The sequence below is a fragment of the Rhinolophus sinicus genome, chromosome 16, assembly GCF_057876585.1.
Source record: "Rhinolophus sinicus isolate RSI-liver-muscle chromosome 16, RSI-T2T, whole genome shotgun sequence".
Classification (NCBI taxonomy): domain Eukaryota; kingdom Metazoa; phylum Chordata; class Mammalia; order Chiroptera; family Rhinolophidae; genus Rhinolophus; species Rhinolophus sinicus.
The window spans coordinates 42,360,834-42,387,785 of NC_142516.1; the positions used below are offsets into that span (position 1 = coordinate 42,360,834).

Genomic DNA, 26,952 nt, shown 5'->3' on the forward strand with positions numbered 1-26,952 from the left:
ATCAAACCCTTCTAGGATGAAGGTCAGTTTGTAATCCAAAGGGATCCCCGCATTCCCATACCTCATGGATCAGTTGCCAAGTGTCCATCCTTATTAATGAATTCTTCTATTTCTCTCCTGAGAGAAATATTCCATCTTGGGCCATGCCTCACTTCTTGCTACATAACTCTGACTTTTTCTAAGGCTAAGATCTCTCCCCAGCTACCTTTAAACCTGGTCCAACATGATTATGCTACCAAAGGCAAGAGCAGATTATTTATAAGACCATTGACTCTTATCGTTGTGTGGGACCTCAGAAATTACTTAAGTCAATCTGCTGCTTGACAGTTGAGGAGACTGAGGTCCATAAAGAGGAACTGAATTGTCACATTATCAGAGCTAAGAGCTTGTTTGTGGAGCAATCAGAATTCAAACCCAGGAATCCTAACAATCAGAATTTGAACCCAGGAATCCTAATTTCATGCTAGAGTCTGGAGATATTCGGGTAAAACGTTCTGACAACGTTTTTTTGACTTTTTGGCATTCTGTGGCCCTAATCTGTCAGGAAGAGAAGTGCCACCTTTAAATTTCTCCTATCATAATTAAGATTTCTGAAGTTGAGAGCTCTGCCCTCTGTCATTCATCAGGCTCTGTTTTGATGCCTTCATTGAGAATATGGAGTAACCAAAACTGTCACAAAAGGAAAGATTAAACCATAACTTCAGTGATGAGCTAATTTTTCTTACTTTTCACTAATTTTTTTCAGGTGGTATGATTTGGGTAAGTTACCTAATTTTTCCCCCCTATTCTTTAACCCATCAAATGGGAGAATGACAGAACTAGAGAAAAAAACTGGCAGGCTGTGTTGGATGTACAAGTTGAAATGCACACTAAATTTTCCATAAATATTTTATTGAACCACTTGATTCTGCCCCCAGGATTCTTTTATGAGAGATTCTAGGTGCATTGTAAATGCTAGCTTAATAATATAATACTGCTGCCAATTTTTTAAGGGCAAATATTTTTGCTTATTATATATTGGCTGATTACATCCTATTCATTGCTATTATGTCTCTCTCTCTTTGATAGTGATAAACAAGTTTTTCAAGTTTTCTATTTTACTGTAACTTTCACTGTCATGGGATTTTGCCCATTAAGCAGAATTTCTTCTTCTAAAGTAACAGCACTATCATTATGGCTTTCATTGTTAGCAATATCAGCACAAAATTTTTCCCTGGAGGAAATATTAAAGCACCAGAGGGATGGGTAAGCAATCCGTGTGTGGTACTTGGAGATAAATACTGCCTGAGGCAGGAGAATCAATAAAAGACCTTTGGAGGTTGTTTCAATTGCTAGGGCCCCATATGCAATCATGTCTTGCTATTCTACAGTCTTAGGTCTGCAGAGTCATGGTCAGCCTCTGGGATCTGGCTTCTTTGAAGGGGCATGTGTCTCAGTGAAGAATGAGTAGGTAATCAAGAGTGGTTAGACTTCTGCAGAGTTGCCTGAGGGGAAGCTTCAAGAGGCACAGAAGGTGCAGGAAAGTTGACTGACTAGTTTTCAGTTGGAACAAGCGAACAGAAACTCTGCACCCAACATGCACACTTCTGGTTTCATTTAAACCCATGTAATGAGGGTTATTATTCTTAGCTGACACAGCATGGATATTAGGCAATCATACCCTGAAGGTGGATGTGTATGAGGAGCTGGGGAAATCAGCTGCTTGTGGGGGGTGGGACTGCTGATAGAAGAAAATAATCCGTTTTTGGAAAGATGCTATTTTGAATTTAGTTCAAAAGGCTGATAAAAGAAAAAAAGCCACACAGAAATGGCAAGTAGCAGTTATGGATCTGGGATTTACTTCACATAAATGGATGTGCTCCCATGAATATAATGTCTGCTTTTGTTGGGCCATGATACATCTGAGCCCCAAGGAAATGATCTGCTTCAGGACTAAAGAATATGCTTTAAGAATTTATTTTTGATTTTTAAGAATAAATGACTTCATTTGAAATCTTTCTAAGTTTGTGGCCAATAAAGACCAAGTACCCATACAGATGGAGTTGGGGGTGGGAGACCGTTGGGGCATTGGGAATTGGTACAAAAAGGTTTGTTTCTTCGTAGCCTTCAATGAAGTTCATTTCTAAAATGCTTTAAGTCTCTAATGGGAAGCCTAGATTTGGGCTGATTTCCATAGAATGTTTCTTCAATATAATATTGTCTACCCTTTTGTAGCGCTGACAATTTGAATTAGATTTAAAACAAAATCTGAACAGAAAACAAACAAAAAAATATATAATATTGGTGCTTCCTTGATAGCTGATTCTTTTCCGTTTTGCTCAGGAGGAAAGAATAGAAAAAGGAATAAAGTAAATTTATAAAGGTGAAATTCTAGAACTATTTGAGCTCTAACGTTGGAGGCAGCATGATAATGGAAAGAATGTGGGCTTTGCAGTCCAAAGAACCCACATTCTCATTCTAGATGAACCTCTTAACATTGGTGTGGACTTGGGCCTGCTGATCAAACTCTTTGAGCTTCAGTTTCCTCATCTGTGAAATGGGATTAATAATATCTACTTATATGAGATGATGGACAGGAAGTTTCAAGTACAGTAGGCACATAGGAGGCATCCAATAAAAAGGTAGCCATATTGAATCTCCGGGACTTTCTATCCTCTCCTGCCTGCTCCCCTCAGCTTCCTGAGGACATGCCCTTCCTTGGCAGACTGCTCTTCTCTTCTCACCTGTAGTGTCCTGGCAGTCACAGCACTCCTGGGTATCAGTGGGATCTGAGGTGTTGCAACAATGAAGGCAGCGGTTGTCATCCATGTGCAGCACCAGGTTGGCAGGGCACACGGTGCAGTTCTTGGTACCAGGTCCTTTGCATTCTATGCAGCTCTCGTGGCATTTTTCACAGTTAAAATTCTCCCCCTGTTAAGAACAATCAGGAGATGCCTTTTCAGTGGGGAGGGTTAAGAAAGCACTGGAGTTCCCAGATAGGAGTTCCATCTTGTCTCCATAAAAGAGGGAAGCATGCGGGGGACAGCAGAAAGGTGGTTTGGGCTGGGTCCATTTTAACTGTTCAGGGTGAAAGACAACCAACTGTCTGCACTTGGATGGAACCATTGCTGGGACTTTTCCCTCTGAGATCTGCTGGTAACAGTAGTGGGGGAAAAGGCTTCTGGAATAGTTCAGGTTACAAACTGACAGCGCATGTACTGACCACCTTGACCAGGTTGTCACGGATAAGTTTTGTCTGGCCCATAATATATTGACCTTCACAGTTTAAAGTATTTTCAATTCATTGCCCACATTCCAAAGTTGGGATATGTCACATGTAAATTCATCATTCCCACATGGCAATGTGACGCTCTTATTTGATACTCTCCTGTTTGATATAATCCCCACTACTAGCTCTGTCGCCAACACATAGGTGAAACACCAAATTCCACTTTTCATCAAGCTTGCACTAGGATTTTCTTTGATGGAACACTCTTTACTCATTTACTTTACCTGTTTGGACTCTGCCCCAGAATAATATAAGTTGTGATTGTTTAACTAAAGCAGTTAAATCTCAGTGTGGAGGGAATTTAGTGAGAAATGAGGAGAAAGTGGCACATTGTTCCTTCACTGGTACTGGAAACATAGATGAGGGAAGACAGCTTCCTATTTCACTTCTGTGCTGTGTAAGGATGGTATAATAGGAAAAGAAGGAATAGACATTATCTTTGTTGAGCACCTTTGCATGTTTTCAGTGCCACTAAAGTGCTTTCTCAGTTGTTATTATCTCATCAAATCCTGGATTAGGAGTAAGATCCCCTGGGTTCAATCTCAGCTTTGTTACTTAGGATTCATATGGTCTTTACCAACTATTTAATCTCTCTGAACCTGTCTTTCACCAAAGTGCAATGAGGGTTATTGTCAGAATTTAAAGGGAGCTCATAGGTGAATATGCTGGTCGTGTTAATTTCACCATGGAGAGATTTACTTAATTTCTAAAGTTTGAAAACACAATCAAGAAGTTAGTGGACTCAGAAAACCCATGGTTTCTAGGCAAGCAAATGAAAATATATCTGTCTTAATACACTGGGAAGGGGTGGAGGAAATGAAAGACCAACATTAGCTGTGTAGTTCTGATATTATTTAGATGTTTCAGGTTAGACAGCAATGAGGTAAGAAAGAAGATAAGACATTTCTAATGTCTGACATAATATTCCTATGCAGACTTGAAACGTCTAAGGTTATGAACGATGAATGCAGAGTTAATTCTGAGGCCTTCATTGCTTACCTTCCCCATTATTTATCTCAGCTCTTAGTTCCTTTGATGGAAATTAAAACCACAGGGTGTTGGGGGGGGGTAGCACTATTAATCCATGATGCAATGGTAGAAGATTTAAAAATATTAGACCTTAGCTATAGTGAGTATAGGAATTTTAGGACTTTTTAAATTTTGCCTAGAATGACATAGAGAAACTAGCTCGTTTCCCTCTGTGGAAATGGCAGAAGGCACCGATGCCCGGCTTCCAGTACCTCTCCCACTCTGTATTCCCCCACCAGACAGTCCAAGGCACAGAGTCCTCCTACTAGGTGGTAATTCCACACACAGGATAAGCATTGCAGTACTTCTTTTCCTGAAAGAAAAAAAAAAAAGATTCAAAGTTGTGAGACTGACCTTAGATTTCAACCTCTGTCTTGGTTCCAAAACACAGAAAAGCAAGGAATATGTCAAGTAAATTGAAGCAGAAAGGTGAATTGATTGAGGATGTGATTAAAAAAAAAAAAATCTACTACACACCAACTAAAGACCTAGAAATTATCCAATTATTTCAATCAATGTAAACTTTCAGTCTGGAAATTGAAGATTTGGAGATGAAAGATCTTTTATTAAAGCAAGAGGATTTTCAGAATGAGAAATTACATAGAAAGTTTATAAAACCTTCCTTTGTCATTCTGCTAATGTTTAACTAGTATAGAGGACACGGATGATACCAGCTGATTTGGTTGGGGCGGGGGTCCCAAAGCTTGGCGAGAAAATTATCATTGGGCAGTTTGTAATTGAGAAACAATACTAGGCTTGGAACTTAAAATGCTATGGCTAAAGGATTTAACAGATCATTTTGTCCAGGGATTCTTACTTGTGGGAACGGTGGTGATAGTTTCCTTTAAAATTCTTTAGAAAATTATAAACTCTCTTCTCAGAAATTTGACATCTTGTTTATCATTCATTCATTCATTCATTCATTCATTCATTGGGGGATACTAAGTGACATTTAATTCTTAGGTCAGAGAAGCAAAAAACAAAGTACTCTGGAATTAAACAAACATAGCAAATGATGTCTTAGAAATCACCTGTTTGCTGCTTAAAATTAAACCTACACCAACACCTTAACCCAAACAAGGACAGACAATTGTTTAGCTTTTGTTTCATAACCATAAACTTAACTCTGCAACCCAGCTAGATTTGGAGGGGGGTGAGGAAAATACAGAACCCAATGAACTGCAGTGAGAGCACCACAATTATGGGGTGTTCTAAGCAGATGGGGGTGAGGAGTGCTCTCCTGAGGTACAGAAGGAATGGTCTGGTGGTTAAGATAAAACCAGTCGAATTCATCAGAGTTGTCCACAGTCAGCAATGGCGATTTTCTTGCTCGTCTTGCCATTCCTGGACCCACAGCCCTCCATGGCCTCCACCATATTCATGCCATCTTTCACCTTGCTGCAGACCACGTGCTTGCCATCCAAACCCTCAGTCTTGGCAGTGCAGATGAAAAACTGGGAACCACTTGTGTTGGGTCCAGCATTTGCCATGGACAAGATGCCAGGATCCATATGCTTCAGGGTGAAATTCTTATCATCAAACTTCTGCCCACAGACGGACTTTCCACCTGTGCCATTATGGCATGTGAACTCACCATCCTGGCACATAAATCCTGGAATAAATTCTGTAAAAGCAGGAACCTTTATGACCAAATCCTTTCTCCCCAGTGCTCAGAGCATGAACGTTTTCTGCTGTCTTTGAAACTTCGTTTGCAAACAGCTCAAAAGAGACGCATGGCCCAAGGACTCGCAGTGGACAACAATGTGGAAGAACATGGTGGGGTTGACTACTGCTGGGTGCAGAGGGCTCCAGGGCGTCGTTGTCTGGAAGGCCTGCTTATTATTTTTTAAATAAACGAAAACTAAGGCCCAGATATGTGAAGTCACTCATTCGAGGTTACATAGGTAATGGTTGAGTCATGATTCAAATTCAAGTTTGTTGACTCACACACAGTCCAGAGTTCTTTCTATCAGATTTATCTGCCTTAACACATGAACCTCCAAGTAGAGGAGGTCTGAATCGACAGGCTCTGTTTCCTGTGCAGGTAATCCCTTTCTCTCCTAATTCAGAGACCCCAGGAATGACTGACCCAAGCGTTGCCTTTTGTGCAGACATCAAGGGATAACTCTTGGAGAGAGTTTGGAGACAGGAGACCTGAGCCATAGTTCCTTCACTTAGGAAGGCCCTGGCATTTTTGCTGAGGAGCTCAAAACAGAAGCAGGGAGATATAAAGGACATGGAATGTGCTTGATATTATGAGTTGGAACTTGTATAGGTCTCCCCATCAGAAGAATATTGTAAATTAAAGAGTGGTTAGTTGAACTTGAATTAGAATTGTGAGTCCTGTCCTTCCCATTCAGTATGGAGTTAAATCCCCTTTTCATGTCTGAACTATAAGCTCAATCATTTATAATGTTTCTACGGAAAAATGAATTCTGAGCTATGAACAACATCTCAGAGAATAAACCTTTATTTCTCAACTGCTTCTTAGACTGGGGGCTGTCTGTAGTGATATAAATTCAAAGCCATTCTATTTTTATTTTACCTCTGGCTTCATACAGAATTTCCCACATGTCTGGAACATAATTGTGGTCTCTGATGAAAGAATCAATCTTCCCCTACTTCCTTCCTCCCTACCCTACATTTTTCTAAAATATAGCTTAGATGTCTTACTCCAATTTTAAAATATAAAAGTGTGGGGTTCGTTTTTGTTTTTGTTTTTCTTTATAAAGAGAAATTAAGGGTCGGAAAAATTAAAAGAGGGGGAAAAGGCAGTAAAAAGTTAGGTTACAAAATGTGTGCCTTAAGGTTGGTTACATGTTTTCAGACCAGCAGCAATTTGGCTGAGGCCTAGATCCTGGGCCATCCTTAAAGGTATGTACTACCTGTCATCTTGGGTAACAAATCAGCAACTCCATTTACATCTCCTACATTCATTTATTGCAAAACCTCCACACTGAGGGCACCCAGAGTCTTTTGCGAAAGACAGTTTGTTAGATTCCAGAATGTTCTCTATTGTTTTCAAATTTAGCACTCTACATTTATCATTGCTTCTAAGGATCTGCAGGAGCCTTGGGATCTATAAAGACAGCTGTGGTGTTTCCTTAGAATTCAGAGCAGCTCACCAGCTGTTCTCCCTTGGACTGACCCCCATGGGATGAATTCACCAATGCAGAGCAATCCCTGGGGGCTATTCATGGCATCATTCACACAGAAAGAGAGGCAGCTCAGGAGAGGTGGGAGGGTTTGGCTACCCAGCCTGGATTTTTTTCCAGAGTTTTGTGAGGAGAATAAGCAAAAAGTTAAGTGTATGAAGGCAAGGAATGAGCTAAATATGGAAGAATCAGTTGCCTATGAAGACACATGCATAGTAGGCCTTAGTGTGCTATCCCCTGACCTACCGCTCCCCTGTACCTCAGTGCTTTTAACATTTTTTAACACCCTAATATTACTGGGCAGTCAAATGTGAATGAAATACAGTGTAATTGGCAAATTACTTATGTAGGTTGCTGAATTTTTCTTGTATCTTTCATGAATGTATGGTGAAATGCATGATGGCTAATGTTCTAAGGAGGAAGGAATTCATCCTTTGTTTTTCCACCCAGTACGAAGCCCAAGAGAAAACCTGTCCCCAAATTTTGTAATCTATAAATTGCAAAACCAGAAGACAGCACAAAGATTCACCAACCAGCAAAGCACATGTGTGTATGCTGAAGAAAGGACAACAGAAAAAATGAGTGTCAAAAATTGAAAGCTTCAACTAGGCAGGTTTGAGGTTCAGGTCAAATACAGGAGGGGGAGGCACAAACACTCAGGATGGCCTCAAGATTTACCCAAATATGCCCAGTCATCCCTTAGATACACTCTCAGGGAGATTGTCTTGATGAAAAAAAAATTGTTTGAGTTGTTTATTTTAAAAATTATTTTCAATCACAGTTGACATTCGATATTATTTTATATTAGTTTCAGGGGGTTGGGATGATGTTTTACAGATTTAGCAAATCAAAATATAGCAGTTTATCTGGCAATCCTAGTTAGAAGAAAAGCCCCACAAATCTAGTAATGGCTGCATCAGAGATACCTTCGACTTTTCAAAAAACCTAATAGATAGTTAATATTTACCATAACATGGCCAATGACAATACCAACTTTCCACCCTCTCCCACCGCACCCCCAATTCCATGTATTCTTTCATTTGCTTTCTTATTCTGATTAGAAGTTTTGAGCAGCAACTATACGTGCCTCCAGAATGAAAAAAGAGAGAGAGAGAACACAAATTAATTACTTAATGCAGTTTGTTTGGAAGGATTTCTTTCAAAGTTTAGAGTCAATTGTAAATGAGTGAAGAGTGGGAACCACTGGAAATAGTGGGGAGGGGCAAATGGGAGGCACAAGATGGGTCTCTAAGGTCCCTCTGCTACAGTCTGCCCAGCTCTGCCCTTGATCAGTTTGCATAATAGGATTCAGGCTAAGATTTCATCTGAAGAAGAGGCCTACTGCTAAAAGCCATCTGAACCGATTGTTCTAAATTAGATGTGCTGTTCAACATAGCAGCCACTAGCCACGTGTGCTATTGAGTACTTGAAATGTGGCTAGTCCAACTTGAGTTGTGTTGTAAATGTAAAATAAACAGCAGAGTTCAAAGACAGTACAAAAAAAAAGAATGTAAAAAAATCTCAATTTTTATGTTGATTACATGTTCAAAAGACAATATTTTGGATATATTAGTTAAACAAACTATATTAAAATTAATTTTTCTGTATTTTAAAGAATGTGATTACTAAAAATTTAGAAGTATGCGTATAGCTTGCATGACATTTATATTGGATACTGCTGAAACACCATTCTGTGAGATCCATAAAGAAATTCTAGGTGGTATGAAGAGCACATGAGCATTCTCACGTTAGTTTAGATTGTCCACTAGTGTAAAGCACTTTCCAGCTCGGAGTAATTTCATGTTTGTATTACTGAGAATCACTCTAAAACAATAAAAATATGGTCATTGAGCCTTCTCTCCAAGTTCTGTTTTTCCTTTTTCTTGGTATTAAGACTTAGTTGTTTCGGTTACAGTTGCAACCAGCTCAGGAAATTGGGGGCTGTGACTCTGGCCCTCTGTTTCAGAGAAACGCACGGATCCCGCCCGAAGCAGGAAGAGGCGGCTCCGGTGCAGATCAAGACCAACCGCGCCCTGCAGTGGGTACCTCAGCCCTGCTCAGCTGCCCGGCAGGGAGCCTGATGGGCGGCAGGTGCCTCCGAGCCAGTAGCAGCTTCCACTCTTCCAGTTTTATTTTTTCTTGTAGCTTTTTCTGCTCCTCTGATTGTAGCTTCTCAAGCTTTTTTTTTTTTCCTTGATTCCGACAGAGTGCATGGTTCCTCTGTTTTTATTCCCTCTTGTGAAGCTCCCTTCTTTTTCTTTCTCTGTCCAGTTCTAGTTTTTTTTTTTTTTTTCTGTTTCCTTTGTTGTTTGCTTCTCCTTTGCCTTGTTCTCTTGGCGCTTTTGTTTTCTCTGCTGTTGCAGCTCCTAAGGCAGCCCCTCGAGCTGCCGTTTCTTGAGGCTTCACTTAGGGGTTTGGTCGAATCAAAAGAAACTTGAATGTTGCAGGCCACGGCCTCGCCGTCATATGTGAGCTTTGTCCTGCGCAGGTGCTGCTGGCTGGCGTGAAGCCCATGTACTCCAGGTGCCGGACCTACACCTGGAAGGCCAAGTGCTCCTGGAAACTGAAGGTGTGGATTCGTGCCTGTCATATTCCGGTAGGGGGGCAGCACGTCCCGGTAGGGGTCCGTGTCTCCGTTTCCCCAAACACCTTGACCAGAGTCTTCGTGCCTGGGCTTCTCCAAGCCCGACTCCTTTGGGGAGAACCATTTTTCAAGGTAGCCCCTCCAGGTGAACTGTATCTGCCTACTTCCTGGCAGCATTTCATTCATATCCTTTTCATTGTGGAAGAAGGAGCCCCAGTCGTGTCGGGTGGGGAAATTGATTGTGAACTTGGTGATGTGCTCCTTGTGGATGGTCTTGTCGTGGAGGCAGGCCAGGAAAGTCTTAAGCAGACTCTTGTTCTCTACCTCGCCCTTGAAACGGATGAAGGCCTCGGTGCTCTTTGAAATCTGGAGTGTGGAGAACTGGTGGCTGTGCTCCATGCCCTTCAGCCTTTCCATCACGTCCCAGTGGGATGGACTTCTCTGGCTGCTTCAGCTGCGGGAGGGCCTCACTGATGGTCATCTTTGTGATGGGCTTGAGATGGAGGCCAAACAGATGGCAGAGCTCCACTGCCCAAGACGGGTCATGGACTGTAGTAGCCGCTGGGGCTTTGGGCCTACATCCCTGGCCACTGCCGCCCTGGCTGGAGCTCGCTGCTATACCCTCATGACCTCAGCAGGTGTGACCTCCCCTACTGGCGCCGCCACCATCTGCCGAGGTGCTCTTGATCAGAGGTGCCCCTGATGTGACCCAACACCTCCACCCGCTCCTGTGACAGTGCTGAGAGCTAGAGCTACAAAGATAAGACATTAATTTGTGCCTTTGAGGACCTCAGTCTACCTCGGCGAGGGACAAAGAATAAGTAAACAATTACAAAATATTCCCTCTGGGCTGCAGGGACCTTGACTCTCCTGTTCACAGTTGTGTCAACACTGTCTGGCCCATAGTGCTGGATAAATATTTATTGAATAAATAAATAGATGAATGAATGCAGAGTACTAAAGAAACACAGAATGGAGGAGTTAGGGAAGCCTTTCTGGGGAAATGCTGATTATAAAATTTATATAGAAAAAGGGCTAGGGGAACCAACATAATTTTAAAAACAGTAACAGGAATGTATCCTACCAGCTATCAATATCAACCTAATAAGTTTTAGCAAAATATTGTAGGAGGTATTTCTTTCCTAAATGCTGAGAAGAATTCACCATGATCATATTTCTGTGTCAAGCTATGGAAGAAAATGAGCAGATTTGGATTTTAGAAAGATCGCTCTGGAAAAATTGTACAGGATGACCTGGGTTGGGGGTAAGACCAGAGTTGGGGTGACATGTTGGTTACTTCAGAAAGTCAGCTAAGAGATGCTGAGAATGAGGATAGTGAGAATGGAGAGAGAGCTGAGTAGAGAAATGTTTAGGAGAGAGACTGCTTAGGAGACAGAATCAACAGACCTTGAGATTTACCTTTGCTAGAGGGTAGGTAGGTTGTGCAGGAGGCAAGGGGAGGATGAATTCAAGGTATCACACCTGGGCAATTGGTTGGACAGTGGGTCTATTAACAGAAGGAGTGAATCTCAGAGGAAACCCAGATTGGGTTTACTCTGGGACATATAAGTAGGTATCTGGAAACTAAAAATGGAACTTGGGAGAATCTGAGGCAGACATCTTAAGTAGTTGTTGAAGTAATGAAAGATTTCTCTAGGGGGATTCCAAGCTCAACAGGTAGAGAAGGAAGACAGAATAGGTGGAAAACACTTCCTGGATGGGCAGAGCTTGTATCTGGGCCTTGAAGGATAGGAGACTCTGAAGAGGCAGCAGTGTGGTGCAGGAGCAGCCCAGGTCAGAGGCAGATGTGGAAGCTGAGAGAGAGCAAAGGGTGCTGATGCTGGAGAGGACTGGTTATGAGGTTGACAAGCTAGGAACCTCCAAAGGTGGTGAACAAAAGAGAGGGGCCATGTAGGATGGAAAACTTTTCATTTTTCCATTTGCACATGCAAAATGATAGCTACACCCTCACCTTTGCATTCTTTGCAAATTGGGTGGCATCTCTCACAGGTCTGCGTGCTTTGGTCTGCATAGTAATGCTCTGGGCAGGTGCGATGACACTCTCCCTTGGAGTGGAGCAGAAAGAAAAATGTATCGCAAGATAGGCAGTCGCTGGGCTGCGGGCCCCGGCATGCCTTGCAGCTCTTGTTACACCTCTCACACCGTCCCGTGGAGTTTTCTGCATAATACCTGAAACCGAGGAGGAGAGCAAAGACTGAATGCTAAGCTTTGCTCCTAAACGGAGTGTGGTGGAAGAATCATGGTTACTCAGACAGTATTCATTTACAAGCTGGGTTACTTTAGACTCTTTACTCGTTAGTTTCATTACTAATTATATTAACAAATCTAATGAATGATTCTCAGTTTTCTTACCCGTGAATAATTGGGCATTACAATCCCTTCCCTGCTATTTGTGAGGATTAAATTAGATAATACATATGAGACGACCTAGTACTTATCACACATAGTAGTGCCACATTGACTGGTCACTACCTTTGCTTTCTGTATACCCACCTGCTTTTCCACTTGAAAATTCAAGCTTTAAGTTGCATTGAATGGGATCAGGGAATGGAAGACATGTTAAATGTACCTCTGAATTCTTCTAATTTCTCAATTAAAAGAAACATCTTGAAACAGAAGGTGACGTGAGTGATATTCATGTCTTCATAATAATAGATGTAACCTCTATTGAAAAGATTTCTGGGGGCTAACTATAATTTCATTAAGTTTCTATAATACTATATATCTGATAGTACACTAAGGACTTCATCAATTTAATATTTCACCTTGTTGAACCTAAAAATGAGACACTAGAGTGCGGCAGTTAGGAACTTGCCCTTTGCAACAAGACTGCATGGGGTCAAAGCCCATCCATCCCACTTATGAGCTGTGCAACCTTGGGCAAATCACATAACATCTCTGTGTCTCAGGTCTGTAATATGGGGATTACTGTAAGTACCTAAAATTAAACAAGTTATTACTGAGAAATTTATTAAAATAGTGCCTGACATATTATTAAGTAATTAATGTATGTTAGTGATAATTATGAATTTTATGATTAATCCTCATAGCAAACCTTATGATTTACATATTATGATTTCTATTTTACACGTGTAAAAATTGAAGCTCAGGGAATTTACACAACTTGCTTAAGGGCAAACAGCTAGTAAAGTGGGCAATGTGATTTGAATTTATCTGTTCAGTACCACAGTAACAGCAGTGCATTATTTGAAGGAAAATTAAACATTTTCAAGTAAGATAGAAGTGAGAAAAGGAATCATTGTCCAAGATGAACTTCTAGAGGTCATATGACCCATGTTGGCATCTCTGGACATCTGACACTGAAGCTATTCTAGAAACCAAAGGCTCACCCTTGGTTCTCTGGCACAAAACTATTAGCTTCATTAGGTTTTGTTTTGTTTCGTTTTATTTTAATTTATTTCAGTTCTACTAACTTGTTGAAAACTAACACCATGGCTAGATAAAGTTGAGCCTGCTTCTACGTAGCCATTTGTCATTGGTCTGAATGAGTACACTTGTACTTCAGTGGCCCAGTTAGTGGCAAATCAAGCCTAGTTTCACCTTCTGCAGCTAGGTGGAGAACAATTAATGCTACGAGTCAATCAGTGAGATTCGGAGGTATTTGAGTGACAAAGTGATAAAAAGAGAACAAAAGAAAGCACCAACAATGAATTGAATTATTGATAAAGATCACATAAGATTCAAAAGAGAAAGCAACAGGGAAAAGTAAAAACCCACACAAAACAGAGGGAATACACAGGATTGAAGTCAGAAGATCTGATTTTCAGTTTTGACTCCACCATGTATTAGTAACTGTGACTTTGGGCAAGTCATTCAACCTCTCTGAGCCTTGCTTTCCTCATCTTTGAAATGGAGAGAATATCAACATCATAGGATTGTTGTAGAGTCACATCATAATGTAAAGATACATCGTGAGTGGAAATACTATGTAAACTCTAAAGCAGCATACAAACGTTCTTTACTAATGTTATGAAGATGAAGAGAATCAGTAGAAACTGTGGGAAAGAAAGCTTATCAATGCCAAGTAGGTTTTAAAAATAATCAAAGGGTAGTGCTAAAAGGAAGAATGGAGAGGTTAGTGGATCCGTTTAAAAGAAGAATAGAGTGGCACTGCTTACTTTGATGACTCTTGCATGAAAATCTTTTGAGCCTTACAGCCTGGAAGAGGATCTTGTGCAAAAGTACAAACAGTAACAGACCTCTAAGATCCTGCTCTGAGGTTAAACACCAAAGAACTGCGTGTGTTGGGACAGGGTGCAGAGATTTACATACCTGCCTTTCCAAGGGAAAGAGATTTGACATCTGAAGTGTATGCAATGCATGTGAATCATTGATTTTACAAGAGGAACCATTTCAGTTTAATATCTCCACTTACACTTCATTCATACCCTATTCATTCCCCATTAAAGAGATTTATGGCAACCCATGCCTCTCTTCTGAATGGGCAACTTCGCACACCATGGAACCATTGTCTTCTTAATTCCATGGTCACAATCTATTTAGATCACAGGATTTTACCCCTTTTTTGTGCTTTAGACTTGATTTGATGACTTGATTTGAGGAAGATGGATATTCTTTATATGGGATCCACATTTCTTCAGGCACTTATTAGAATGAAGGGGAAGGGCTCAGGCAGGCCACCCCATAACCTCTCTTGTCTGGCAGGGTCCTATCTTCATTGATCTATGTGGCTGGATACTGCTAATGTGTGTGCTTCTTTTCTGGGGTGTTGTAGTAACGTGTGAAAAATAAGAGGTGTTTTTCTTCTAGGAGCTTGTAACTTTCTTGGGAAGAGATATATAAGAAGAATAAGTTCTTGAAGGTCAAAGTCTGTCTTACTCTTTTTATACATACAAGGTGTTCTTCATTAAGCATGTGTTGAATGAATGGGTGAATGAATGAGGCAAATCAAAACATAAGGCAGTGCATAGTACTAAAATGAGTCATCTAGCAGTGATTGCTTAAAACTGAAGAGATGTGCCAATTTGGGCGAAAGCATTTGGGGAAAATCTAAGGTTACAACCTTTCAATTTGGGTCTGGAAACTCTCAATGCTCTAGTTTACTCACTGGGAAGGAAGAGTTAGCAACAGGCCTGTAATCAATCTTTTTCTTTACTGGGATGCCTGTGGGTCAAAAAGGGATGACCCAGTCAAATCCTTTTCCAAACATGCTGGTAAGAAGACCTGGTAAATACACTAGTAGTTTCTCCTAGCAAAAAAATAATAGAGAGTTCTTAACTGTAAAATGCTTTTGAAGGATACATCTGTGTGTCTAGGTTGCTTATAATAATGAATCCTGTAATTTGTGGGTTTATGGGGGCATGGCAGGTTGAAGAATTAGTGGAGAATTAAATAGAGATATTTAACTGAAATTGTTCCTTTTGTGAAATCTATGCTCCACATGCATCGCTTAGACCTCTCATATTAAATCTGATCAAAATAAATCCTAATGAAGATGAGAAAGCACCTACATTCATGGTCTTGGACTTCTCTAAAGGAAGAATGCTTTACCTCTGTCTTGTGATTGCTTATATCCTTTGAATTATGAGTGAAGTTTGGCCTGTGAGTCTGATTTGACAATCTGACACTTTGTGTACTTTCACTGGGTCACTCACCTTTCCTGTCTCCTTTTCCATTAGTATGAACTGGCTGAAATCCTTTAGACACTATTGGACCTGGGTTCGACTCTCATCTTTATCCCTTGCTAGCAGTGAGAATTCAATCTGGTTATATACATGTTCTCAGACTTAGCTTTCTCATCTGTAAAATCGGTTTGTTAATAGTGAGATCTGGAGTGGTTATGGGATTACATTAGGGAAAAGTCTGTTGAGCAGCTTACCCTTCCCTGCATTGGGGCAGGCACTCCTTTCCCAGCTGGAACCAGCCTGGTTGGCAGGAGAGACACTGCATACTGTGTCTTCCTTCACATGTCCTACAAGAGCTGTGGCAGGGGGCACACCGGTGGCTGTCCTCGTCAGCGTAATAGTCCTCAGGGCAGTCCTGCACACAGGTTGTGTCTGCCAAGGGAAGAAAAGAGTCTGTCTTGGTATCAAGTATGACACATGTCTCCCAAACCTCCTCTCTTGGCTGCCCACTGTGCACCGTGGAGAGAGGGGAGGATGCAGGAGGAATGAGACAATGTCCCTGTGGGCTGATGGGTATTGTGGGAAGCTAGCACGAATGTCCAAGAAATAGAATCAACCATAAGGCCATTAGGAGTTGAAAGAAGAGAGAGGTCAGAGTGGACTGGCTGTGCTGGGCAGGACAGAAACCACAGTCTGTCAAACGTTGAAATGAGCTAGAGAATGTGTGGGTCTCCCAGGAGAGGGAGTACATTGAAAGCAGGGCCTGGGGTAGCAAGTGTCAGGACTCCATCAAAGAAAGCAGAAAGTGTGATGACACGTTCCCACAATTTTACTTCTCTATTTCTAGCCTTGAATATATGCCCTCTAGTAATGTATAAGATTTTACCCTCAGGTCTGCTGTGCTGTCCACAGTGTGGCTCTTGAAATTTAAATGAAATCAATAAAATAAAAGTAAAACTTCAGTTCCTCAGTTGTATGAGCACAGACAGAGACCATTTCCATCATGACAGAAAGTTCTATGGACATTGAGACTGTTTTGCCCATGTATTTAACAATTAGATTAAAACCTCAAATCCTGAACTCTATACAGCAAGATGGGTTGGAGCCGGGGTCGTTCAGCCCCACACCACCCCAGTCTGTCCTCCACCAACCCCAATGGAGCTGTGGATTCTTGCCTTTTCTTCTTCCCGAACAACATTTAGGGGTGGAAATTGAGGGTGGTTTAATTAGAAAGTAAAAAAACTGAGATTTGCTGGCTTTGCAGGTCAGCACGCAGTTCTTAGAGGCAACTTCTTCCCCAGATTCTGCTTAATCTCACTGAATGGAAGTCAGGCTCTCCTCAGTTTTTAGTGTGAGCCACTGGCGAATTCTAGGCCAGAAGCCAGTTTGTCTCCGTAACTCCAGTGAGCATTAAGCACACTGAAAAAGCTGAGTCATATTAGAGCTCCTATGGAGGCAAACTCTGTGCTGGGAGATTCTCTGAGCTACTTCAGGGCAGGGGCCATGCCCTTCATCTCTGATTTTCCAGCACATAGCACAGGGGCACGTCCCTAGTAAATGTTTGTTTGGTGACTACTTTGTTCAAGATGCATGTTCAGTGGTTCATTGTCCAGTTGATGGATCTGGTTAACTAGAAGGAAGCCTTAATCCCCTAAAGATGAAACACAGCTGTATTAGTTTCTTATTGCTGTTGTAACATAGTACCATAAATTTATGGCTTAAAACAATCCAACTATATCATCTTATAGTTCTGGAGGTCGGATGTCTACAATGGGGACATAGGGCTATGTTCCTTTCGGAGGCCTCAGGGAGAATCTTTCTTTGCCTTTTCCAGCTTCTGGATTCCTGCATTCCTTGGCTTGTGGCCTCCCCCTCCAGCGTTATAGCCACAGCATAGCATCTTCTCTCTCTCTGGTCCTCTGTTTTGACATCAAGTAGCCTTGAACTACTAACTTTGGTCATCCTGCCTCTCTTTTGTAAAGATCTTTGTGATAATCCAGGATAATCTTCCCAAATCAAGACCATTAATTCAATCACATCTGCAAAATCGCTTTTGCTGTGTAAGGTAGTGTATTCCCAGGGCCTGGGGATTAGGATGTGGACATTTTGGGGGGAGCATTATTCAGTTTAGCACACCCTCCTGAGGAATTATCTAGTTTATAACTAGCCTGACTCACATGGGGGTAGTAGTGAGGGACAGGGTGGGGGGATATGAGAGGATGAAGCCTGAGCATAACCTGGGTCCAGCCCTTGGGAGACTGTATACAGAGTTGCACAGTGTGTACTGTGTTACACACCAGTGCTGAAGTCTCAGTTGTAGTCTAATTCGTATCCCTAGTTTAAGGGAAGAACACCTTGTAGTGATAAGATGTCTTTCTGTCTATGCGAAGGCACCGGAGGTGATCACTGGGGATAATTAGAAAAGAAGGGCCAGGTGGTTGGGATGATATGGGAGGTCTGGAATGTTCTCATGAAACAGTAACTGCTGGGATGAAAGGTCCCTGAGATTTGTGTAATCGGAGATAAGATGGGTAGATAGAGAAGGCTGGTATCTGTGAGTATTTCCTATTGGGAGGTGATCAGGAATGGTGTGAGGAGAGCTATCCCTGTGTCTTAGCAGGGGAATGGTGCCGTTGCTGATGACACCTCAACAAGAAGAGGGAAAATTGAGACATATTTCTACTCTGAGTGTCTCGCTTCTCAGGTCTACTCTACTGGGTTGGGGAAATGAATGCTAATACTTTCTACATCTTTAGCATATTTGTCTCTTTCTTCTCTCTTTCCTATGCTCCTCCCCTGCTCTTTCTTTCAGTTGAGTCAGGGTTTGTTTTATTTTCTTTCTCCGATTCCTGTAGTAAGCCTAATCACAGTATCCCTGGAAACCTGAGTGCATTGCCTCACGTTAGCAATAACCTTCACAGGTGACCCGTTGGAGGTGGCCAGTGCCAGACTGTGCCATACTTTGTTCAAGAAGATTTATTAATCAATGGATGATAAATCAAGGGGAAATTCTGACGAGGAGCTGAATATCCACATGTTCATAAAGTATCTCTCCACAGACTGCTTTTTAATCAGTAGTACCTACCCAGTGGAGAAATTGAACAGCACCCTAAACAGATGACCAAAATTAGCATCACCATCATGTGTCTCCAGAAGGACACACATCACCTATGCAGTATTACTGCTGAGAATGCATAATCTCCATCTAATTATGGGGGAACATCACACAAACCTCAGGGGAGGGTTAGGGACTATTTCTTCTAAAATGTCGATATTATAAAAGACAAAGAAAGTCTGTGGAAATGTTTCAGATTAAAGGAGGCAAAAGAGACTGGGCATCTAAATGCCATAATTGTAGACTGGAAACCCAGTTCCAAAGGGGGATTGACACAATTATAATACAGATGATATGTTAAAGTATTGTATCAATGTGCAATTCACTAGAGTTGACAACTGTACTGTGGTTATGTAAGAAAGCATTTCTGTTCTTAGGAAATAAATACATACTGAAGCATTTGTGGGAAAAGGGCCATGATGTATGTAACATATCCTTAAATGGTTCACAAACAATATATTGTGAATTATGTATGCATATACAAATGATAAAGCAAATGGGGTGAAAGATTAACAGTGGGTGAAGTGGGTAAAGGGCATATGTGCAATGTTCCTTGTACTATTCTCACTCCAGCATTTTTTCTGTAGGTTTGGGAATTTTCCAAACACAAAGTAAAACATTAAAAAGAAAGACACCAATATCTACTGGGCACCAGGCATTGTGAAAGGTAGTTTCCCAGATGGAGGGAAAGACAAAACCCGCCTCAGAGGAAAACGACTCACTGAGAAGGAGGCTGTGCCTCAGGCAGGTGAGACACTGGTCCTCGGAGGGTCCTGAGCAGCGGAAGCACTTAGCGTGACAGGGCTTGCAGCCCAGAGCCCCCTCATCCCAGTACTCGGAGGGGGCGCATTCTTTGTGAGGCACACACTTCCCGTGGTTGTTCACGCTCAGGCCTTCCGGACACGTTGTGCAGGTCCCAGATGATGAGCAGGTCTGGCAGGACTTGTGGCAATCTGTGGGCGGGTGGGAGCAGCAGACAGAGAGTGAGAGAGGGCCAGGGCGCCCATCCCCCTGGGAGGAGTATTCACATTCGTTCCTCTTTTCTTCTCGAGATTTCTAGGGCTCTGTGCCAAGGGTGTGGAGCTAGGAATTGGGTGCAGCTCTTGGGCTCTGGGTAGAGCATTCTTGTTGCAAATTGAGAAAAAAATTCTCTATAATAATTAGACAGCGCATTCCTGCAACAGCCACCTCAGAAACTTTAGTAAGACTTACTGTAATTTCCCAAACTGCAGCAAAATGATAATAAGCAATTCTGCAGCATCACGGGCCCACACTGCTTTGTGGCCCTTTCACCACAATAACTCCTCTATGTTGTGGTCCTCCCGTGACTTCCCAGAATACCTTGAACTTGCCATAATATTGATATATATTATAATTACCTATTGACAAAAAAGGCCTCTTTTATATTCATTTATGAATGCACAACGCCTATGAGAGGGCCTGGCATATAATAGGCACTCAGAAAATATTTGTTAGACAAATAAAATAAAAGCAGTTAACCTAGGCATTTTAGCAGTGCCATTAACCTCTGCCTAGAATTTTCTTTTTCCAGATCTATGTGTGGTTTGCTTCCTGCATTTATCAGTGATATGTTCCAGGCCTCCCTCTCTCTAATTTCATCTATCATTCTGCCCAATTTCCTGTCCCCCTTCCCTGCCTTATTTTCCTGTTGACTTATCTTCTTTAGAGTCTGCCTTCCCCAAAAGAATGTAAACTCTAAGAGGGCAGAATTCTGTCTGTATTGTCCCCTGCTGTTCCTTAGGCCTGGAAGAGCACATGGCACATAGTAGGCCTCCAGTAAGCACTCACTGTTTGACTCGACACATAATATTATTATGGTGATTGTCATCATCTCATTTTATCTAGATCAGGAAATTGAGGCTCTATGTGCTAAGTCACTTCACTGGAAAAAGGGACGGTCAGGAGTGAAACACAGGACCTTAATGAACATTAGCTCTTGCTATTTCTGCTCCAGTGCTTTGGGAAAGGTATGGGATTCTTAGAGGTGTCTATGCTATCTCGTAGGGGATAATTCAGGGTGATCAGAATGGATCCCAAGTCCTTGTGTTTCTTAGAGGAGATCCTGTTTGGAGATTGCATGGTTCTGGATGCTTTTCTACATCCACCTAAATCTTAATGTTTAGCTCAGGTCCTTTGTTTCTTCTTTCTGGAAAATAAGGTCGTCACCCTTTTTTTTCCTAGTGCCAGCTTCCCTCAGCCTCCCTCTGGACTGGTGGAAGGAAGGTGCAATAACAGTGCAGGGAGAGACATGAAGACAGTTTCCAACAGTTGAGTTGGTCTGAATGAGCCCAGGCACCTGCATTTTTCCAAAGGTCCTTATTCTAATGGGCAACCATGGGATGAGAACCAGGGTCCTTTCTCAATGAGAAAAATAAATCTGGTAAATTAAGTAAATGTATTCTGAGACCTGTAATATTCTCTATATGCAGATTACTTTTATTTTTGAACACCAGGGAAAGGTCAGACGTTGAAACCCATTTCCTGCCCTAGTACAGGTAAGATGGCACTGCAGGCCTTTGGATGAATCTCTAAACTTCTTGTGGGAACAAGTCCTCAGTTCCCATGCATCCCATGCTGACTCCTGTCTCTTCTGCTTCGCAGGCACAGTGGCCCATCTTCAAATCCATGTTCTTTGGGACATTGACACTAAAGAGTGCTTTACATAAAACACACAAAGCGTATATTTGGATCATAAGGCTAGAGCAGAAAGCCTTCAGGAGTAAGATACATCTTCATGTCCTGCCAAAAAACATTTCTCTGAATCCATTCTGGGACATAGGTAGCCCTAGGTTTCTCCTGCCATGTGAGTTCACCCTCGAACTCGCACTATGCTCAGGGGGCCTGCTTCTCAATCTTTTGTTTGCTTGGAGGCAACACTGGGGGCTAAATTACCACAGGTTGCCTCGTTTTAGTGAATCCTATGACTATAGCTAACAATGCTGTATTGTATACTGGGAAAGTTGCTAAGAGAGTAGATCTTAAATGTTCTTAACAAAAAAATAAAAAAAATAAAAATGGAACTATGTGAAGTGATGGATGTGTTACCTGACCTTACTGTAGTCATAATTTTTCAATATATATGTATATCAAGTCATCATGCTGTATACCTTAAACTTAACACAAATGAAGTATAATATGTCAATTATGTCTCAAAAAAAAAAATGGGGAAAAAGGAGATAAGTCCCTTTTCCCAGAATGCGTCTCTCACTTGCTTGAGCATTCCTCTAGTTATGGGCAATTTGTTCAGTTTTTCTGTTTCCTGATAATTAGTAAGAAGAAAAGAATCCATGCCCAGTGGAAACATAAGGACACATAAATAATAGCAGATCCTTTCTCGAATGTGTAGAGGTTGATGTGCTGAGTGGGAGATGGAATGGGGCTCCACGGCAGGAGGAGCTGAGGGTGGTGAGGAGGGAAGGAGGGGAGCTTTAGGAGGCAGATGATGAAGGGAGATATGAGGCACCGAGAAAATCCTCTATGGCTGGGCATTCCTTATGCTGCTATAAACCTTTATGAGTTAAAGTTTTAAGAAAAATCTTCCATTTCGGGTGACTTTTAAGGCCCATTATCTGTGTTGTAAATGTTCACGTGAGACTCCTTTTTGATCCGCTACTGTTGTGAGAAGTGTCAACATGACTCATTGCTGATAAAAGTTACATGATCAAAGCTAACGAATGATTCATTTAAAGAAAAACAATAAATCAGAGCAGATTGAAAACATGAGGGAAAGGGGTGGAACAGCAGCTCTGGAGCTGGAACTGTGCAAACCCTGCTTTGTCTCGGCAGAAACCCATAATCCCATTAGGTTCCCGGGGATGCAGCACTCGGCCGTGTACCCTGGGTTTTTACCTTTGCAATCTTTAGTCTCTTTTTCATAGTAAGTCCCTGCCGGACACGCATTCAAACATTGTCCATCATAGAGAACCAGGGATGAGTCAGCGCAGAGGTCACAGTCGTCCGCCGAGGGGCCGTTGCACTCCAGACAGTCTTCATGGCAGGGAACGCACTGGCGCTCGTCCGCGTAGAAGTGTTGGGGACAGGACTGATGGCAAGTATCCTCATATAGGAAGGACCCAGGCATACAGTCTGTGGGGGAGGGGGATACAGCAGGTTACCCCCAGGAGACAGGAGAAAAGCATTCATTTCTTCCACAGTGGCTAGCCCAGCCCCCACTACTTGACCTGAGTGTACACTTGCCCCATCCCCACCCCACCAGGACACATCCTCCATGTCACACAAGCCCTGCCTTGGGTTTGGAGCCCACATATGGAGGCCCCATTAGATGGTGCTGGGTTTATATCCTGAAATGCTTAGGAGTGCAAAAAATTATAGTGCTGTGGCAGACAAGTGATAGCTGAGATGCTGGAGGTATTGTTCTGAAAACCCGAAAAGCATTACCAGATTTTTCAAGCTGTATTGAGCACCTAAGGCTCTATTTAACACTGAAAGCAGTTTAGGAATTCTTAGATTAATTTTTCATTTGCTGGTAGGGTAGACCAATGAAATATACATGGTTAATCAGTATGAAGAATGCATTGCGTGTTTATGTTCATTCTCTTCTTTTGGAGGGAATTCTGGAAAACACTTTAGGTTACCCCAAAAGAATCCTTTGGATAGCACAGCATCAGTTAAACGAGTCTGTCTTATTCTGCAGAGGAAATAAGCCTTTCTAGGGAGATAATTCCAGAGAAAAAACTCCTAGTCAGAGTGCTAGTCTTAGAGTTGCTGGTAACTTGGGACAGTGCTTGGCACACCCTAAATGCGCAGTACATGCATGTGGAAGAAATCACGTACAATGGGCTTTTGTCTGTCTTAACTTACAGAATCCATAATGGAAAGGCTTTATCTCACCCTCACTTTCCTCAGTGACGTGCACAGAGGTATATAAGTTTCAGTAAAGATAGGGACACTGATTCCCCTAGTCCTGCTTGGAAATCCCGCCCTCCAATAGTTGGCCCCCAGCCGGGTGGCTTGGCAGAGCCACACTCTCTCCTGAGATGCTCCAAGATACCTTTGCACGTTTTCTCATGGATGCACTCCTGACACATCTCTGGGCAATGCTTGCACACCCCCTCCACGGCCACATGCCTCTCAGAGCAGGTTTCCTGGCACGCTCCCTGGTGCAGGACAAGGCCTCCTTCACAAGAGTGGCAGTTGGTGGCATTCCCTTTACATGTTTTGCAAGGGGAGCTACAGCGTCCACATGTGCCATCTTCTGCATAGAAGCCCCTGTAGGGAGAAGAGAGATGGGCTGGAGAAGCCTTCCAAGTAGGGAAATTATTCAGACCTGGTGGCAAAGGAGTTAGAACTGAAAATGGAAGGAGTGCTGCTATTGTGGACCAACATGAATCCATCAGATTTCCTGAGGAGGTGTGGTCAAACATCAAGTCTGGAAAAATAAAATGAAAGGGTAGATAGCATCCTTGTGAATTTGGTTTGTTTGAAAACAACTTTTGTTAATTTATATTTAATTTAGTCATCTTCTGATTTCCCTATTTTGTCCCCTAATTTTCACTTCTTTTTTTTGTTAGAGCAGAAAATATTTTTTATTCCATTTAATATGTGTTTAATGAAAAAATTTCAATTTAACAAATTCAAAACATTATTTTTAAAAGGCTCAAAAGATTTAATTCCCTGTAAAATTGGAACCACTTTGCTTTTGGATATTCTCAACCAACCTCTGATGGCTTTTTCAGACATACACATATAACATTTGCACACAGCATCAAACATATTTGGAGCACTGCTATTGGAGGATTTGTTTGTCTGCTTCACTTCTTCCAGGTGGAGTTCTATGTCTGTATATATAAGAAAGGCTCTGTGTGACACATTGCTTCTGGTATGGCAGTTTCTGTCAAATAAAAACATTATGGTGTGTCCTCATCCTCCTTATTCACTGGATCTGGCATCGTGCAACTTCTGGCTGTTCCCCAAGGTCAAAATGACCATGAAAGGTAAATTTTTTAAATTGATTCAGTACATTGAGGCAGCCACAACAGCACTACAAAAGACACTCACGAAAGAGGACTTTCAGAACTGCTTCAGAAAATGGCAAGAATGATGGGATAAGTGTGTTTGAAGTGAGGGGGGGAATATTTTGAGGGGGATTAATGGCAATGTATCTTACTGTAATACATTTTTAAAAACTTAAACATTCACTGTAATTTTTTATCACACCTTGTAGATCTGCCCTGTAATTTGTCCTCTTGTCTTCTCCTTGCATTAACAAAACTTATTTGTGAATACTTTATTTCACTGTTATTTTTATTTAAGAAGACAGATGTTTCTTTTTGGGAGAAACGGCCACCTATATTAAGTTGTTAAAGTCAAAGTACTTCATATTGAAGTCTTTTGGCTCAGATGAATATGTAATGTGAAAGCTGTGTCTGGAGGTTCTGGAGCTTTGCCTATAATTTAGACACCCATAGTGACAGTGCTTAAAGGAAGACCATTTTTCTTCTACCAGAGTTTTAAATCTGTTCATATTTGGTGACTATGAATGCAACTTATGTTTTACGTTGTCTTTTGAACAATCACTATAATGATGTATCTTACTACTGAAACTTTGCTTTTCATGAATATATGCGTATATATGTGTGTATATATATATATATATATATATGTATATGTATATGTATATGTATATGTATATGTATATGTATATGTATATGTATATGTATATGTATATGTATATGTATATGTATATGTATATATTATATTTGAACAAGTAGTGGCCACTAATGCTGACGTACATATAATTCTGAATACCTGGATGCTGTTTTAGTGCAGGTTATGTTGCTGTTATAAATGTTGTTGCTGTTTTAGGATGGATCACACCCAAAAGGGCAATTTCTCAGAAATATCAACAACTTGAAAATGTAAAAGAAGCTGGCTGTAAAAAGCAGCCAGTCAAAAAGATCATATTTTTTAGCATTCTATTTATGTGAAATATTCAAGAATAGGCACATCTATAGGGACAGAAAGTAAATTAGTTGTTACTTAGGGCTGGGGGAAATTGGGAGTAACTGCTCAAAGGGTACAGAATTTTGTTTTTTGGGGATGATGGAAGTATTTTAAAATCAATTGTGATGATCACACAACTGTATGAATATACTAAAAAACATTGACTTGTACACTTTATATGGCTGAATTGTGTGGTGTGTGAATTATATGTCAATAAAGCTGTTATTTAAAAAAAAGAAAAAAGAAAACCCAGTTGGATGAGAAAGTGGCATTGTGCAATGACAATACACATGTACTTCAGTGCTAGAGAGATTTGGAAATCTTGACTGTACCATGTATTAGTTGTGTGATATTGGGCGTGCTACCCTTGTCCTCATCTGTAAAGTGGGGAAAACAATGGTGTCTGCATAAGAGGATTCATGTGAGGATAGATTGATTGTACATTTAAAACGCTTAGCATACATAGTGCCTAGATATCACAGACACTCAACCAGCAGCTGTTTCTAAATGGTTTCTTTTCCCTTGGAATTTCTTAGCTCTTTGTTATTTAGGCTCTAAGAAGTACAATGGTGATATTTTTTTAAGATAAATAAGCCATTTATTTGTGGCTAGAAAATAGAAATTGGCTGTTTATATTAATTAAATATTGGCAAGAATTGCCAAATTTGCCATTGTACTTCACTATGTATGAATTATCCTACTTAGATTGTATCTTTTTAAAAATTAATTAATTTTTTATTCGTTTCAGGTGTACAAAACAATGTAATAGACACTAATCATTTATATCCCTCACACAGTGATAACCCCCCCAATCTACTACCCCTCTGACATTGCATGCAACCATTACATTTCCACTGTCTCTATTCCTAATACTGTACTCCACTTATTGTAACTATATATATATGTATATATATACGTACATATATATATATATATATATATATATATATATATATATACACATATATATATGTATAATTGTAGCTGACATTATTGTTCAGCTTCAGGTGTACAGTGCAGTGATCAGGCATCCACATCATCCCTGAGGTGGTCTCCCAAATGGGACACGTGTTCATCGGATATTCTACAAAATCTTTACAACATTATTGATTATATTCCCCAAATTGACTTTCGTATCCCCATGGCAATCTTGTGGTTACAGATTGTGCTTTCTAATCCCCTCACTTTCC

General features: G+C 41.2%; 1 protein-coding gene and 2 pseudogenes across 2 annotated transcripts in view; all 3 read right to left on the minus strand.

The window, feature by feature from the left end:
* The window catches only part of PCSK5 (proprotein convertase subtilisin/kexin type 5), a 405,323-nt gene that overhangs the window by 3,312 nt on the left and 375,059 nt on the right, over window positions 1–26,952 (minus strand). For both annotated transcript variants that reach the window (XM_074330572.2, XM_019736691.3), the window contains 7 exons: window positions 23,811–24,028; window positions 22,649–22,885; window positions 19,501–19,731; window positions 15,918–16,095; window positions 12,009–12,226; window positions 4,510–4,610; window positions 2,724–2,910 (listed from right to left, as the gene is read on the minus strand). In XM_074330572.2, coding sequence (XP_074186673.2) covers window positions 2,724–2,910; window positions 4,510–4,610; window positions 12,009–12,226; window positions 15,918–16,095; window positions 19,501–19,731; window positions 22,649–22,885; window positions 23,811–24,028 — 1,370 coding nt within the window. The remainder of the gene's footprint in view (window positions 1–2,723; window positions 2,911–4,509; window positions 4,611–12,008; window positions 12,227–15,917; window positions 16,096–19,500; window positions 19,732–22,648; window positions 22,886–23,810; window positions 24,029–26,952) is intronic.
* Window positions 5,461–5,949, minus strand: LOC109449907 (peptidyl-prolyl cis-trans isomerase A pseudogene; annotated as a pseudogene).
* On the minus strand, window positions 9,224–11,601 carry LOC109449906 (A-kinase anchor protein 17A pseudogene; annotated as a pseudogene).